The sequence below is a fragment of the Canis lupus genome, chromosome 6 (genome assembly GCF_003254725.2).
Source record: "Canis lupus dingo isolate Sandy chromosome 6, ASM325472v2, whole genome shotgun sequence".
Classification (NCBI taxonomy): domain Eukaryota; kingdom Metazoa; phylum Chordata; class Mammalia; order Carnivora; family Canidae; genus Canis; species Canis lupus.
Genome location: NC_064248.1, coordinates 31,784,895 through 31,801,791, shown reverse-complemented (window position 1 = coordinate 31,801,791; position 16,897 = coordinate 31,784,895). Strand labels below are relative to the sequence as shown.

Below are 16,897 nucleotides of genomic sequence, written 5' to 3'. Positions count from 1 at the left end.
TGTGTGTGTGGTACTTAATCCTGTAGTTTTAAAATCACTTAAAGCTAATAGTGGCAGTCACAAAAGGACCAGTACTGCAGGATTTGACTTCCGTGAAGTTCCCAAAGGAGTCAGGTTCAGAGAGCCAAATAGATGGTGGGAGGGGAGGCTGGGACTTACTGTGTCATGGGGACAGAACCTCAGTTTGGGGAGATGAGAAAGTTCTGGAGATGGATGGTGGTGATGGCTGCATGACAGTGCGAATATACTTACCACCACTGATCTGTATGTTTAAAGTGGTAAGTTTTATGTTGTATAAATTTTATGCCCCGCCTCCATGGGCACATGCGTGTGCATGCACACACACACATACACAGAACACTGTGGCAGCCGACTTGACACGAAAACGGTTAAAACTGCATTTGCCACTAGGCCACCTGTGCTTCAAACATCGAGTGCAGGGGTCCAGGAGTAAGACTTCAGGAACTCACCGTCTGGAATACCGTCTGGGACAGAAAACTGGCTGTGACTTTGCTGAGGTCACTCTCACCTCCCATCTTACAGAGGATATAACCATACAGGTTAGCGGCTTGGAGAGAAATCCCAGCTATCACAAGGGCCTGCTCACAAAGCAAAAGTAGTTCTTGTAAGAGCATGTATGGGAATGTTCCTCTCGAACCACAGAAGTGGCTCTGGTCTGTACCTAGTAACAACCAGACGTTTTTTGAGAACTCACAAATCATGGACACCTTATCTAGCAACAACAAAAGACAGTGCCATTATCATCCCATTTTATAGGGAAGAAACTGAAACCCACAGAAACAAAAGTCTCAGAGCTGATGCATGGCTGGGCCAACAGCCAAACGCCAGAGTGCCCCCCACTTTTGATCTGGATGTTTTCTCACAGAAGGAGCCAGATCACAGCAATGAAATAGAATAATTAAAATAGGGGTGGCTGGCGGTTGAGCGTCAGACTCTTGGTCTCAGCTTAGTTCACGATCTCAGCATTGGGATCCATGCTGGCTGTGGAGCGTGCTAAAAAAAAAAAAAAAAAAGCCTATAAAAACTTAAGAACTCTGAGGCTTGCTTTTAGGAAGAGTTCTAAAGTAGGATATCACATGGTTTTGCTTACAACTTCTCTCAGCATTATTCACAGGAGTCTGAAAGGTTCAACCAAATGTCTGTCAGTGGATGAACAGAAAAAAATGCAGCATGGCCCTACAATGGAATATTATGCAGCCACAAAAAGGAAAGAAGTCTTGATAAATGCTAGAACACAGATGACCCTTAGATAGACTACGTTAAGTGGAAGAAGGGTACAAACGTGTTATATAACTCCAGTTACAGAAAATGTTGGGAATAGGTAAGTGTTGAGACAGGAAGATGAGTGCCAGGCATGGAGGAAGAGGGGCACAGGGGAGGTGGAAATGGCTGGAAGGAGGGTACAGGGCTTCTTTTGGGAGTGCCAATAATATCCTAGGATGGGCTGTGGTGCTGACCGCACACACTTGTGAATATACTAGAAACCTGTTGCGTTGCATGCGCTGAATGGGTGGATTGTAGGGTCTATGAAAGCTCAGCAAAGCTGTCGCAAATCAACAGCTAATAAAACCCACTTCTGCAATCCTGGTCTGTGCACATGGCAAAGCACTGTCCAAGTCAGAGTGTCACCTTACCAGCCACTTGAGCTTCAGGGAGAATAAGGTGCTGAAGAGGAACACGATCCAAATAAGCGGGCAGATGATGAGGCCGAGCCAGAAGATACGTGCTTCAGCCTCTGTGGCGGCAATGTGATTCGGAGAGGCCTGTTTGGGAGGAAGACTGCATTTTCAGAATGAGTGAAAATGGTTGCAAAGTCACTTGCGGTCCTCTTGGCTTCTCGTCCATGAACTTCCGCCACACGCTGGTGGCAGCGGCGTGCCTGCAGCGGTAGCTTCAGCCCTGCCTGGGAACCCGATCTGCACAAAGCCCACAAGGGACCTGTGCAGACTTCCCACAGCCTTTGCCTTGGTTCAACTCCTAATGGACAATACCTTTCTGGCTTCAAAAATCCAGTGGCTTTTCCCATCTTCATCGATCTGGTTCCACCAACGAAGGCCCACCATGAGTCTTCCCGTTACGTTCTGGGGGAAACGGACAGAAGGACTCTAAGCATGCCATAGGAAAAGAGTCATTGTCTTTTCACTGATGAACAAAGTAAAAGTCTCCAGTTGGTGTTGAACTTGCCCGGGGAGTGGGAGTGGGAGCAGAGGGGTCTGAGATGTGGTGGGTTCTCAAAGCCAGCTGGAGGCTTCTAATTTTTAACCAAGCTTACCTTAACAAGCGATTTCCCCGCCCTGCAACACGTTTTACAAAAAAATGCAAAGCCTACGGAGTTGCCACCCTCTTGAGATACATATTGGTGACAGTGGCAGTTGAGAACTGGACATTTTTTTCAACTCTGAAACAATGTATTTTTTCATACTCTTAAGTATGTATCTGCTGTTTAAGCGAAAGCACCTCTTGGCCCAAACCAGCCACATTCATTGGTAACGTCAGTGACATTGAACTATGGCCCTCGTGTTTCAGGAGCGATGGCGTCACGAGCCAGGGGGGCCTTACCTTCACAGACCAGAAGTCAAAGGACAGGAGGAGGAGCACGGTGACAAAGCAGCCCACAAAGCTTCTGCTGAACCAGTCACAGCACACATACGTGACAATGGCACTCACTCGGAAAAACAGATGGAAAAAGGTGGCCAGTGGGTGCCTAGGAAAGAACCCAGAAGCCCCCTCACTGCAAAGGCCAAGAGGGCAATCCCCGAACTCACTGGGTGGGTTCTGACTTGTCACGTTTTCCCCAGTGCTTGTCAAGCCAAAGTCAGGCTGCAGCCCTGAGGACGTCAGCAAATCACAAGTTTTGAGCCACTCATTATTATACTAGAACCTTTCCCCTCTCGAAGAATCCAGTACTTTCCCCCAATTTGATTCCAAATATCATTTGTCCTCTTCGAAACACAGCCACCTTTGAAGTGAAACAGGACAGTGGTCACCTCCTTCCCACCTGGTAGTGATAAGGACCAACCAGTTCCCTAAAGGTAAAGGTTGGGCTGTTCCACCAGTTACTGAGCAGTTCACATGCAGCCCACGGGGTGCCGTCTCCTGTCACCAAGGAACACGTGTTCTGGATAGAGGGAAATCCTGACTCACCCCACACCAATTGCTTTAAAGGAAAAAAGTCTAGAAAGACCAAAGACTCAAAGTTAGCTCAAGAACGAAGACCACCCACCCATATCCAGTGCAGAGAGAACAAATGCCCACAGGGGTCAGGCAGGGGATGGTGGGTGACACGGACCAGGCCAAAGACATGGCATTGTGTCCCCCCCCCCCCCACCTTTGGAATCCACCTCGGTGGAGCACAGGTAGAAACAAAGCTCGAGAAGGCAACAGTGCAAGCCAGGTGGTGAGAGGCAGTGAAAGCCCCACCTGGTGCTAGGGAGCAAGGGGCAGAAGGGCCTCCTCACCCAGTACTGGCAGATCCTTTAGTTTCACAAGGAGCCAGAAATTGAGAATTGCGACAGGAAAATGTTTTTAAATGATGGCGGCTAAGAATGTTGAAATACAGCAGGCTGGGTCTTACGCTGGCCCACGAGCCTCCACCTGGGTGGTCAGAGAGCCAGCAGAGGCGGAGTTGCATCAGGGAGGCACCTGCTTGTTCTCGCAAGGAAGGACCATGCCAAGTAAGCAAACGGGGGCTCATATGGAATTGTGCAGTTTCTGACTCTCAAGGGAACATGAACTTCCTCAGAAGCAGGATTTATAGTGACTTCTGCATTTTACTCCTGGTGTTCCAAAGGAAGGAGCAGTGCCCAAACCCTAGCTGTCCACCTCAAGGCTTCCCCTTTGTGCCTTCCAGATGCTGGCCTCTCCTGGCGGCCTGGGTGCAAGCCAGCCTGGGACATGTACCCGGCCCTGAAGAATCAGACGTGATCCCACACAGCCTCCACATCTGGAATGTTCCCAAAGATTAGAACCTTGGGTGTCTCTCGTATTTGTTTGTCTGTTATTACATTTTATTGCCTTTTTTTTTTTTTTTTTTTTTTTTTTTTTTTTTTTTGAGAAAGAGAACATGCAGTGGGGAGGAGGGTCAGAGGGGGAGAGAATCTCAAGCAGACTCCACATTGAGCACGGAGCCCAACTTGGCACTTGATCCCACAACTTGGAGATCAAGACCTGAGCTGAAACCAAGAGTTGGATGTTCAACCGACTGAAGCCACCCAGGTGCCCCTTCTCTCATACCCTTTAACCCTTAAATCTTCCTGAGGATCTTTTAACTAAATGTCTTAATACAATCTTGCCTCTTTGCCCTGAAGATAAGAGAGTCCCCCGTGCAGTAACTGAAAACTTTTTGAGGTCAGAAGCCATGTCCGAGATTATTTTATGTCCTCAATAGCACCTGGCATTTAAGATTCTCAGCAAATATTTACCGTGTTAAGCCTTGTAATCAGGTCTATATTGCCAAACAGTATATTGTAGGACAGTATAGACTTAAAAGACGTAAAAGACCCACGTGGCCCATGATCCAGGGTAAAACCTGGAAGTTAATGCATATGAATAAATCCCCTGCCCACCCACTTTCGGCTGTGGTTTCTTGAAATGCAGAAAAATTCCCATTGTTGGAAGGTTCTTGGTTGGGTTCTTAAATGATGTCCTTAATGTGTAATGGAAAGTACTAACACCATGGCTACTGTCCTCACTCCGACAAAGCCCAGAGTAGAAAATGATGCTGACTTTGCTCTCAAATACTGCTTTCCTTTCATTTGATGCAGGCTGTCCTCTGGGCCACTCTCCAAGCCCTCCCTTCGGTCCCCCTCCGCGGTTGGCCCAGCCTGTGTCTGCCGCCAACGCCTACATGGTCTCAGACCAGTTTCCTGGTTTTGAGAGTTGCAAAGGTCATGGCTTAACATCTGTCCACCCTTCCCTGCTGGGTCTCCCAGGGTTTTCTCTGCTACCTCCATGGGCACAGAGCACACGCACACCAATAGTCATCTCCACCTCCCAATGCCACTGGCTTGCAACCCCACCCTCCCAGGCACCCACCTGGTGGCCCATCGAGAGGCAACCAGTACAGAGGTACCAGGCTGCCAGCATTCAAATCCTAGCTCCAACCTCAGACCAGTGCCACACACCCACTGGACACCTCAGTCTCCACTCCTGTAAAACGGGCATGCCAACAGTGGAACAGTGGCCACTTCATCGCTATTAAAAGATCAAGTGAAGGTGGCACATAAAAAGTGCCTGAAACCCAGATCGTGCTCAGGGACTGTGACAAGCTTACCTCAGCCACTCGAAACTGACCCACCTCCAAGGAGCTCCGCTGTGAAATTCCCCACCTGACCACAACTTTCTCTCTCACCAGCCAGGGGCAGACCTTCACCTCTGCAGGGATCCCCCACATCTCCTGACCGCTCCACATCCCCCCCTTCCCTCCACATCACCGAAGAACCTTCTTCGTTTCTTCACTTTAACAGGCAGTGCTTCCCACTTGATAGCAAAGCCCTCACCCTCTGCAGGCCAGGTAGGAGCCTGGAGGCTGACAGGAGGAGGGGAGGACAGACAGGGGAACAGAAAATGAGATTAATGCAAGGGTAGTGAAGGTGGGGAAAATCTGTGGGTACCTGGATGGCTCAGTGGTTGAGCATCTGCCTTTGGCTCAGGGCGTGATCCTGAGATCCCGGGATCGAATCCCACATTGGGATCCCTGCAAGGAGCCTGCTTCTCCCTCTGCCTGTGTCTCTGCCTCTCTCTGTGTCTCTCGTGAATAAATAAATAAAATCTTTTTTAAAAAGGGGGGGTGGGGAGAGTCTGGCTGGGTTTCTGTTTCAGTTCAAATCCATTTTCATGGATCTGGGACCCACAACTGAGATCCCTCTTGGAGGAAAGCGCGGCCCAGACCCAAATTTTACAAGGAAAGCCCTGCTCTACACTGGATTCGTAAACTCTGGCCCAAGAGCCAAATCTGGCCCACTTCCTGTTTCTGTAAGTAAAGTTTTATTGGAACGCAGCCATGCTTATTCATTCACTCGCTGGCAGTCGGAAATATTTACCCAGAAAGTATGCCAAGCTCTCTGCTCCAGAGCTATCATGAACAATGATGAAATTAGGTGCTGTTCAAAACAAACCCAAATAAAGCAAATTACTACTAATGGCCCCTCCCCACCCCCAAAAAAAGTCTGCTTTCAAAAGCTGCAGGGTGGAAGCTGGCTGACTGGCAGGACCAATGGATTGTACTAGAAATCAGAGTAGTTTATCTATGGGGACGGCTGAGGGGACAGTGCCTGGGAAGGTACAGAAACAGGGCTGCTGGACACACTCCCATATCTTTTTTTAAGATTTATTTATTTATTCATGAGTGATACACAGAGGCTGAGACGCAGGCAGAGGGAGAAACAGGCTCCATGCAGGGAGCCCATCGTGGGACTCGATCCCAGGAGCCCAGGATCACAACCTGGGCCAAAGGCGGATGCCCAACTGCTGAGCCACCCAGGTATCCCCCACATTCCTATATCTTGATCTCATGCATATACACATAACAAAAGTCCAAACCATCTATTCAGATCAGTGCACTTTATGTACATCACACCTTTAAAAGTTTTGATCGAAACCACTACCCAAAGAGAAATCTTTGCAAATCACCCCAAAAGTTCTAAATGTGATCCCGTCCAGCAATCACACCACTCAGAATTCACCCAAAGGGGTTGAAAACTTGGGTCCACGCCTGCAACAGGACACAGATATTCGCAGCAGTGTTATGCATCATTGCCCCAAACTGGGAGCAATCCAGGATGTCCTTACCAGGTGAATGGATAAACTGTGGTGCATCCCACAAAGTGGCATATTACCGAGCACTAAAGGGAAGTGAGCTCTCGGGACGCCTGGATGGCTCAGCAGTTGAGCGTCAAGCCGTGAAAAGATGAGGAACCTTAAATGTGTATTACACAATGAAAGAAGCCAGTCTGGGATGGCTGCATACTATAGGACTCCAACAGTAGGATATTCTGGAAAATACTAGAAATACTATGCACACAGTAAAAAATAAATAAATAAAAAATAAAAATAAAAGGCTGCCAAAGGTCAGTAGAGGAGGGAAGGGATGAATAAGCAAAGCAGAGGGGACTTTCATGGCAGTGAAACTACTCTATATGACACAATAATGGTGGGTTGTTGTCATTACATGTGTCAAAGCCCAGGCAATGCACAGGGATAAAACTTTACATAAATGGCTTTAGGTAACAATGCTGCGTTGGCTCAGCATTTGTAATAAATATAAGACACTAATGCAAGATGTTAGTAGGAGGAAGTTTGGGGTGGGGGGACTTATGGGAAATCTGTACTTTTTGCTGTTTTCCTGTAAACCTAAAAGTACTCTAAAAAATGGACACAGGCAGTGGGTGGGGGTGTGTCTAAACAGTAAATAGGGTAAAATCAGGGAAAGAAAGGTGTCCCATAGGCACACATATCTTCTTTCACATAAACTTTTCCCCCCCATAAACTACTAAAGCAAGTCTGACCCGAGAGGAAAGGCGGGTGTAATCCTAAAGTCAGCAAGGATCAAACAGCATCCTAAAGCGTTGTCCTTCATTGCACTGTTTAAATTACTTTGAAAACCCGTGCTCTGGTTTTTAAAGACTGTCTCTGGCTTTAATTCCTCAGCAAACAACCTATTTTAAGCTCTCTTCCTTTAAAAACCTCACTCTCAAAAAAAAAAATTAAATAATAAATAAATAAATACATAAATAAATAAATAAACTCACTCACTCTCCAGACACTCTGGAAAGCTCTCTGCTTTTCACCAGGACAAAGGTTGAGGAAAGACTTAACCTTTCCTCCTTGGCTTGCTTTTGCCACTTAAAACAAAAAAACCCCAAGCATCTGAGATGATGCCTAGGATCTGCTTCCCAACAAGCCGAGGCCCCCAGAATGGATGGGGGAGAAGAGGAAGTCAGCCACGTGCTGATCCTGACGGAGGCTCACTGTTCCCCATACTTTGAAGTCAATCTGAATTTAAAAAGTAGAAAAATAAAGAAATCAGAGGGAGCCTCCACTTTGCATTGAGGCAAGACATCTTTCAGAATAAACCAAGCCCATGCATGGGCTGATATTCTGGGGGCTCTCTGTGGTCAACATAAAAAATCCAGACCTAAAAATCCCCAATTGAGTAATTGGCCATCACAGTTGGATGCATGAGGAAAATTTCAGAAAGCAGGTCCTTCCTTCTGGACTTACCAGTTCTTCTGCAAAAAAACAAAACAAAAACAAAAACAAAAAAAACCATAGTGGGGAGACGGGGAGAGGCCACCCCTACTTGGAACATAGATGCGCACCGGGCCCCCACCTGGACAGAGCGGGCCGTGAGAGCCAGAGCCAGCCACGCATTCGCACGCCATCCTTGCCCTTGCAGGTACACGGCCCGGGGCAACGTACTACCATCCAGGGCCTTGGTGTACTCATCTGTGAAGTGGGAGGACAACATCAACCCTAGGTGCCTGAGGTTCCCGGAGAGGAAATACCTAGGCCACCAGGCCAGAGGGGACCTTGGGTGGCTGTGGCTGCTCACTCCACTTACTGTCTCTCATTCATTGTCACGATTTTTGAGAGAAGTGACGGGCGGGGGGGGGGGGGGGGTGCGGCGGGGAGCCTTGGCCAGTGGTGCTCTTTTTGGACATCCCGTGTCAGAGGTTTTCCCCCACTGTTAAAAACGAACAGGGTGCTGCTATTTATTTCTTCAGCCCAACGCCCACTTAGAGTCAGGTGGCTCTTCCGCTCACGGCGGTGGCCGCCAGGAAGATGCGGGAGGAAGGGGACCCCCATGCGCTGGGGGAGACAGCTAAGGCACCACCTGCCCCTCCCTCAGCCTCTCCCCTTGCCTACCGGGACCTTGTTAGAAATGCAGGATCAGGGGATTCCCCCCGCCCCCAGACTTCCTAAGCCCAAATCTGAGTTTTAATAAGACCGCGGGGGGACTCACAAGTGAGGGGCCCTCCTCCATCCCATCTGCAAGGGAAACTCAGCTTGAGGAACAAAGCAGAGGGAGGCTGGAGGGACCCACACCTCGGAGAGCAGAGACCCCGATATGGCCTGCTGAAGCCCGTGGGCCTGGCGAGCTGCAGGGCAGGGGGTAAGCATCTGGGCGGAACCTGGTTTTTCTCTTCTAGAACGCCCCAGAGGCAGTGTTAGCACCCCTGTCCTTCAGACTCTGGCCTCTTGCTTCAAATGACAGCACATCCCCCTCCACTCCTAGGATCTCCGCCCAGGACAGGCAGGTTTGTAGACACCTGGGATGTCTGTGTCCTCATTGCTTCCATTCAAAGGGCAGCATGATAGAGGTCTGCGTGTGGAAGCAAAACAAAACAACCCAAAAACCAAAAAAATAAAATAAAATAAAATAAAACAACAACTAAAAAACCAGACTTCCCTCTGGTCACCAGGGTTTTAACTCTTGTTTCTGTTCTTTATTTCTTCTTAAAGAGACATCCCAACTTTAGAGGCTGGACAGGCTTAGTGGCAAATCCAAGTGAACCCCCCAGGGCTGAGTCAGCAGGGACGGGGGGCTGCTCAGCCTAGGCTGGGCCCTGCTGTGGGGGATCCTCCCCTCTTCTCCTGGGGGGGGGGCACCTCAACATGGCCCAGAGTTTTCAAAACACCTAGAAGCCAAGGAGCTGAAAAACCTGTCTTCGAACAAAAACTTGGCACACGCATGTTCGTAAGAGCACTAAAGGGAAGTGAGCTCACCATCCTCAAAAGGTGGAAACCCGTGTCCCTTACCAGATGAACAAAGTGTGACCGACCTGTCCACACAGTGGGACGTTACCCTGCTGTAGACAAGAATGAGGCAGGGACGCACGCGCCCATGAGGACAGACCTGGAAAACATGAGGCTTAGTCACAGAAGCACAGGTAGTGTAGGACTGTGCTGAGAAGAGGCCATGGAGCGGGCAGGTGGGTAGGACGGCCCGGGGCCTTGGTGTGGGCTGGTAGGAACGTTCTGGAGACAGATGGTGGTGATGGTGGCATAGCAGTGGGAACCTATTTACCACTGCTCCACAGTACACGAGAAAATGATGAAGACGGGGGTGCCTGGGTGGCTCAGTCCGTTAAGCACCTGCCTTTGGCTCAGATCATGATCTCAGGGTCCTGGGATCGAGCCCCATGTAGGGCTCCCTGCCCAGCAGGCAGCCTGCCTCTCCCTCCGTCTGCCTCTCCCTCCTGCTTGTGTGTTCTCTCTGTTAAATAGTCTTTTTTTTTTTAATGGTGAAAATGGTAAATTTTAGATTAGGCCTATTTCACCACAATAAAAAAATGTGGCAAAAGTTAAAAAAGGGAATGAAGCCGTACTGGCCAATGCTATAACATGAAGGAGTCTGGAAAATATGATCGTGAGCAAAAGCAGCCAGGTCACGTACTGTAGGATCCGGCTCATAGGAAACATCTAGAAACAGGCCAGTCTAGGGGGATGGTGAGCGCCTGAGAGGCTGCCTGGGGCTGGGGGCACAGGGGGGTTGTGTTTAATGGGGATGGGCTTCCTTTTGGGGGTGACCAAAAGGGACTGGAACCAGATAATAGTAACGGCTGCACACATGTCACTGAATTGTTACTTTAGATGGTGAAAATAGTCCCTTTCGCATCATGTATATTTAACCGCAATTTAAAAGCAAGAGAGGGATGCCTGCCTGGGTGGCCCAGTGGTTGAGCATCTGCCTTGGGCTCAGGGTGTGATCCCAGGGTCCTGGGATCGAGTCCTGGGTCGAGCTCCCCGCAGGGAGCCTGCTTCTCCCTCTGCCTGTGTCTCTGCCTCTCTGTGTGTGTCTCATGAATAAGTAAATAAAATCTTTAAAAATAAATAAAAACAAGAGAAAAGAAATGGAGGAATGAGAGGCACAGCTTTCAAGAGTTCTGCAGGAAGAAGGCAGGGCAGGGGAGCAGGGGGTAGTGGGCACAAATTCAGGCGCGCACACACGTCAGCTGCCCAGGTGCAAACCCCAGCACCACCCCTGGAGACCTGTATGACCTCGAGCAGGTGACTTCACCTGTATGAGTCCCAGTTCAGAGTCAGGGCTGCCAGGGGCTTCCGGTCAATCACAGTTCACATGAGGCATGTTCCCTCAAGTTGTGCAGCGTGAGAGCCACTAGCGGCACAACTGCATGCGCCGAGCTGCGGGGAAGATCCCAGAGAACCTGCGAGGCTCAGGATATGGCCCGGTGGGCGGCGGGGCTTCAGGAAGTGCCAGGCGTGACCAGAAATCACGCACTTGTACTGGGGTGCACTCCTTCCACCAGCAGAAGCCCCTTTGCTGCACGGACATCTCACCTGGGTCTCCCATTAAATCAGGATGTGGATTCGGAAGGCCTGGGGTGGGGCCTGCACTTCATTGAGCACTAGGTGATGCCGCTGCCCTTGGGGCCGCAGGAAGAGGGGAAAGCAATCGCCCTGTATTCCTTCCTTCCCCCGGCACCGCAAGCAGGGATGGCTTCAGACAGAAATTTCTCTCCCGCAGCCTGGAGGCCAGAACTCCCAAATCACAGTGTGCACAGGGCGGGCTCCTGGAGGGCTGCGGGGGAGCCTCCACCCCAGGCCTCTCTCCCACCCGACCTCCTGATGGCAGCTTAGGCCTCCTCGGCCTGTGGCTCCTCACCCCAACCTCCGCCCCCAACCTTCTCCACGGGTCTGTCTTCACAAGGCTGGCCTTTTACAAGGACACCAGCCACGCTGCAGTAGCAGCCCCCCTCCACCCGCCGGCTCCTTTTAACTACGTCCACAGAGACTCTACTTCCAGATAAGGTCACCTTTGGGGGGGGCTAGAACTCCCACCTGTTTTGGAGAGGAGACAAGTCAGCCCCTAACACCTACCTTGGGACAACTGAGCCCAAATAAGCCAGGTAGGAAGGAGCTAGAGAGGAGGACGTGAAAGGAGGACGTGGAAGCCCAGGGAAGCGAACCGTCCCAGGGTCTGAGCAAAGCAGCATCAACGCAGGGGATGGCAGCTGGAATCAGGCCCCCCTCCCGTCTCCAGCTGGGCGCCCTCTCCGGGGAGGAAGGGTCCCCCTTCCTGGTTTGCACGAAGCCCTAAGGGCTAGCAGCTGCTCTGAGCCCCAGCTCAGCCCCGCGGGGAGCCACAGATCAACGGAAAGGGGACCCGTACTTGCTGACGACAGTGACCCCGGCCCCAAAAATATGTCCACTAAGAGATGGCAGTCCGGGCCCACCTGACGCACATCGTAGCCACAGAGCCTGGGGGCTGAGGCAGGACACGCACCCGGATTCCTGGCACGGGTGGAGAAACACGCGCGGTGAGGCCGCGGGCAGCAGGGAAGCCATCGGAGGCCGCCAGAGTCGGGTCAGGAGGCTCAGAGGCCGCCTGCCAGGGGCGCCCCGCGGCGACAGCGGGCCAATCCGAGTACCAAGGACCACGCACCCTCCCCCGCGAGTCACCTGAGTCAAGGGGCCCTCGGCGCCCACCCCCGAGGTGCGAGAGGACAGACTCCCCACCAGAACGCACCATGGTGAAGGGCACGCGTCTGACGCGCCTCGTGCCTTTTCTCTACAACGTACACGGGGCAATGACCTCCATGCCGATGAGGGGAAGTTTCTGGATCACTTCGGCTCACCAATGAAGACCGAATGACAGGACTGGAAAGCATCTGGACCATGACCCCGAAAGGACCCAGGGGTGGAGCCGCAGAGGACCACCAGGCACGAGGAACCCCTGGGGGAAGCATGCCCCGGCCCTCCGAACAGCCACACCCGAATCTCATCAAGCCTCCGGCTCCAACTACTAATTAGCAAGAAGTAGAGCAGCCGAAGGAAAACACTGAAGGGCGCGACTTAAATCCAGATCCCAGGAAGCTCTACAGAACGTCAGCGTGATGGCAAAGGGGAAGAAAAGACAGGGGGCAGCCGGGGAGCCCATGGGTTAAGGACCTAAGGAATCCAGCAGCCCATCGCAACCTGTGCACGTTACTGCACTGCAAGCTCCAACAAATAATACAAGTTACGAGACAATCAAACTCCAGGCCCCAGCTGGATATTTCACAGTATTGGGGGATTATTCATTATTTTCAAGTGAGTTGATGCTATTAAAGGTGATGCTAATCGAGGTGTTGGTTTTAAAACTGAGTTCTTGGGACGCCTGGGTGGCTCAGCGGTTGAGCACCTGCCTTTGGCCCAGGGCGTGATCCCGGAGTCCTGGGATCAAGTCCCGCATCGGGCTCCCTGCATGGAGCCTCCTTCTCCCTCTACCTGTGTCTTTGCCTCTCTCTCTATGTCTCTCATGAATAAATAAATAAAAATAAATAAAACTGAGTCCTTGGGGGTGCTGGGGCGCTCAGTTGGTTAAGTGTCTGACTCTTGATTTCTGCTCGAGTCACAATCTAAGTGTTGTGAGATTGAGTCCTGGGTCGGGCTCTGCACTGGGCATGGAACCTACTTGGGATTCTCTCTCTCTCCCCTGCCCACCTCACCCTCTCCCTCCTCCTCTCTAAAAAAAATAAAACTGAGTTCTTTTCAATATGACAGAGTACGTTTGAAGTGGCGTGAGGTCTGGCTTCAAAACGATCAGAGTATAAATGAAAGATTGGTCCTGAGTCGATCATTTCCGAAGCTGTGTGATGGGTACGCGGAGTTCATTATTCTATTCGATTTGGCATATGTTTTGAACTCTCTATGATAAATTTTTTTTTTAAATAGTCAGGGAAGCAGATGACTGCCTTGCGAATTTCAGTTCTGCTATTTACTGTGTGACCTTAGACAAATGACTTAACTTTCCTGGTCTGGTTTCCTCACCTGCAAAATGGGGATAATCACATCTACATCATAGCAGGGCCTGGAGCACAGTGGGCACTCTGTAGACACACATGCATTTGTTCCTTCTTTGGGCGAGGCTCTGAGATGCTCCCCAATGACCCCAACCTTCTGGTGTGTACACACTTGTGTAGTCACCTCCCACAGTGAACCAAGGCTGGTCTGCCTGCCTGATAGAACAGACTAGACGTGACCATACGTCACTGTTGAGACCAGGTTATAAGACACTTTGGCTTTCCGTCTCAGTCACTTGCTCTCTCGTGCTCTCCCTGAGGGAAGCCAGCTGTCGTGCTGGGAGCAGTGCTGTGGACAGGCCCACATGGCAAGGAGCTGGGGCCTCCAACCAACAGACATGTGAGGGCACCATCTTGGGAGTGGCTCCTTCTGCCCCAGTTGAGCTTTCAGATGACCTCAGCCCTGGCCGATCACTTGACTACGGCGTCATGAGACCCAGAACCACCCAGCGAAGTAGTAGAACTCCTGTGACATTTCAAAACACATTTGTGCTTTCTGGCAACAAAAGCTTATGCCAGATCCAGTCTGAGTAATTTCCACATCCAGATTTGGAACTGGCTCCTCTCTAAGGAGCCCTGGGTTCTTTGGCGAGAGAATCGAAGACCAAAATCTGGGGCCTGGGGTGGAGCTAAGAGGTGGTGGAGGACAAAGAAAAAAATGCCACTTCTAGGCCATCTTTAGTAGTGACAGAGCTTGAAAAAAAAAAGTCTTTTTATGAGACAACACTTTTTTTTTTTCTGCAGTATTTCTGCCAAAAATCATCACTTGGCTTTAACCATGGATAATATCAGACAGACCTAAGTTTAGGTACATTTCTCCAAAAAGCTGGCCTTAGTTCTTCAAAACAACCTATGTCATGAAAGATTAAGAAAGGGTAGAAATATCCCAGAATAACTAAATGCAGTGGGCAATCCGGGTTGGCATGCATTCACACCTCCATACACACCTATGCACACACACACAGCAAAGTGCCAACAACTGGTGAACCAAGGTAAAGCTAAGTCCTTTGTACTATCCTTGCTGCTTTCTGGTAAGTTTGAATTTATTTCAAAATAAGAGGTTTAAGTCATTTTAAAGATGTTGATTCAAAATATTATTTTCTAACAACATACTTTGTTGAGGTGATTTTCTTCCTCAGGCATTCCATCAACCATTGCATTGAAAGCCGTAGGCTTTGTCACTGCTGCACATGTGATTATTTGCAGGTCGGTGTTCACTTTGGCAGGACATATACTAAAATTAGAATGATATTGTTTGCAGATCATTTCAGTACCCCAAACAATTAATGCTAAAATTAAAATGGTAGTTTAAATTGTCCAAGGGCATAGAATTATATTTGCAACCCACATATAGTTTACATTGATTTTCAAAATTGTTTAAGAAATAAGTACATTGAGGGACACCTGGCTGGCTCAGTGGGTGGCTTTTGTGATTCTTGATCTCAAGATTGTGGGTTCAATCCCCACACTGGGTATAATAGAAATTACTTAAAATTTAAAAAACATATATTTAAAAATAAAAGAAGTGAATTTAATAAATAAATAGAGCTGAAAGCAATGCCACCACATTTGTTAAGCACCTACTATTTACCAAGCTCATCTGGGTGAAGTGCAGTGAGCAAATGGACCAAGTCTCCCCCTCCCCCCGACAAACATCACCAGTGTCTCAGGAGAGGCAAAGAAGCAAATGGGCAATTTCAACTCAGTGTGAAAAGTATCATTAATGGGATAAGCAGAGTCATAATCAAAATAGTCAACAACTTTACCCCAAAGGTACAGATGCAGTGAAATGCCAAGACACCTGCACCCCAATGTTCACAGCAGCAATGTCCTCAATAGCCAAACTGTGGAAAGAGCCACAATGTCCTTTGACAGATGATGGATAGAGGAGATGCGGCCTATATATATGATGGAACATTACTCCACCACCAGAAAGGACGAATATCTACCATTTACATCAACATGGATGGACCTGGTGGGTATTACACTGGAGGGTATTACACTGAGTGAAGTAAGTCAATCAGAGAAGGACAATTATCATATGGTTTCACTCATACACGGAATATAAGAAATAGTGAAAGGGATTATAGGGGAAAGGAGGGAAGATTAGGGAGGAAGACAAACCATGAGAGACTCCTCTAACTCTGGGAAACAAAGGGTAGTGGAAGGGAAGGTGGGTGGGGGTTTGGGGTAACTGGGTGATGGGCACTGAGGAGGGTGCTTAATGGGATGAGCATTGGAGTTATATGTTGGCAAACTAAACTTACTTATTTACTTTGTAAAAGATTTTATTTATTTATTCATGAGAGACACAGAGAGAGAAAGGCAGAGAGACAGGCAGAGGGAGAAGCAGGCTCCATGCAGGGAGCCTGAGAGGAGGAGCACCTGGGATGCTTCTTCGCAGTGATGAGAACATGTTCTGGAATGAACCATCCAGGCATCCCTAAAAACCACCTTAAAGGGGTGACATTTGTGATATGGGAGTTATATCTCCGTTAAAACATAAAGAATTTTTAAAACTATTTGAAGATCTAAAGGACAAATTTGTCAGCAGAGAGCTCAGTGTAAACCAAGGCCAGTGGAGGGTGTGGGGGGTGAGCAGGAATGGGGGGGTGCTCAGGGTAAGTGGTGTCAGATGTCCACACACAGCGTGAGCCCTGACCCCTCAACCCCCTGATGGCCTCAGGAAGTTTGGGGAGAAAACCCCACGATCACAGAGGAATTCCAACTCAAGGGCTCTCACTCCCCAGGAAAGTGGAGGAAATTCTGCTGTAGGATCAGTGTTCACTCCCCCCTGTCCTCAAGGGGTGGGAACAGGGAGTGTGTGTGTGTGTGTGTGTGTGTGTGTGTGTGTGTGTGCGCGCGCGCGCGCACAAATGCAGGCGCTCAGGGCCGAGCTGGGCAGGGAAGTAAGTCCACCAGAGCTGGGTGAGGGCCGGGCTCACCCAGACGGAACAGATCCCAAACTCAGCCCACCCTGCAGCTCTCACAGCTTTCCCGATAAAGCCAGCAATCAGTTACTTGTTTTAAATTATCTCATTGCATCATATTACTAAGTGAAAGAAGCCAGT

The 16,897-nt window shown here is 49.6% G+C and overlaps 1 protein-coding gene across 1 annotated transcript in view; it reads right to left on the bottom strand.

Annotated features, from left to right (window-relative positions):
* TVP23A (trans-golgi network vesicle protein 23 homolog A) overlaps positions 1 to 16,897 on the bottom strand; it is a 30,388-nt gene that overhangs the window by 1,030 nt on the left and 12,461 nt on the right. The window contains exons 3-6 of the mRNA XM_025416527.3: positions 2,581 to 2,725; positions 2,013 to 2,102; positions 1,656 to 1,784; positions 471 to 599 (exon numbers count right to left, since the gene is read on the bottom strand). Coding sequence (XP_025272312.1) covers positions 471 to 599; positions 1,656 to 1,784; positions 2,013 to 2,102; positions 2,581 to 2,725 — 493 coding nt within the window. The remainder of the gene's footprint in view (positions 1 to 470; positions 600 to 1,655; positions 1,785 to 2,012; positions 2,103 to 2,580; positions 2,726 to 16,897) is intronic.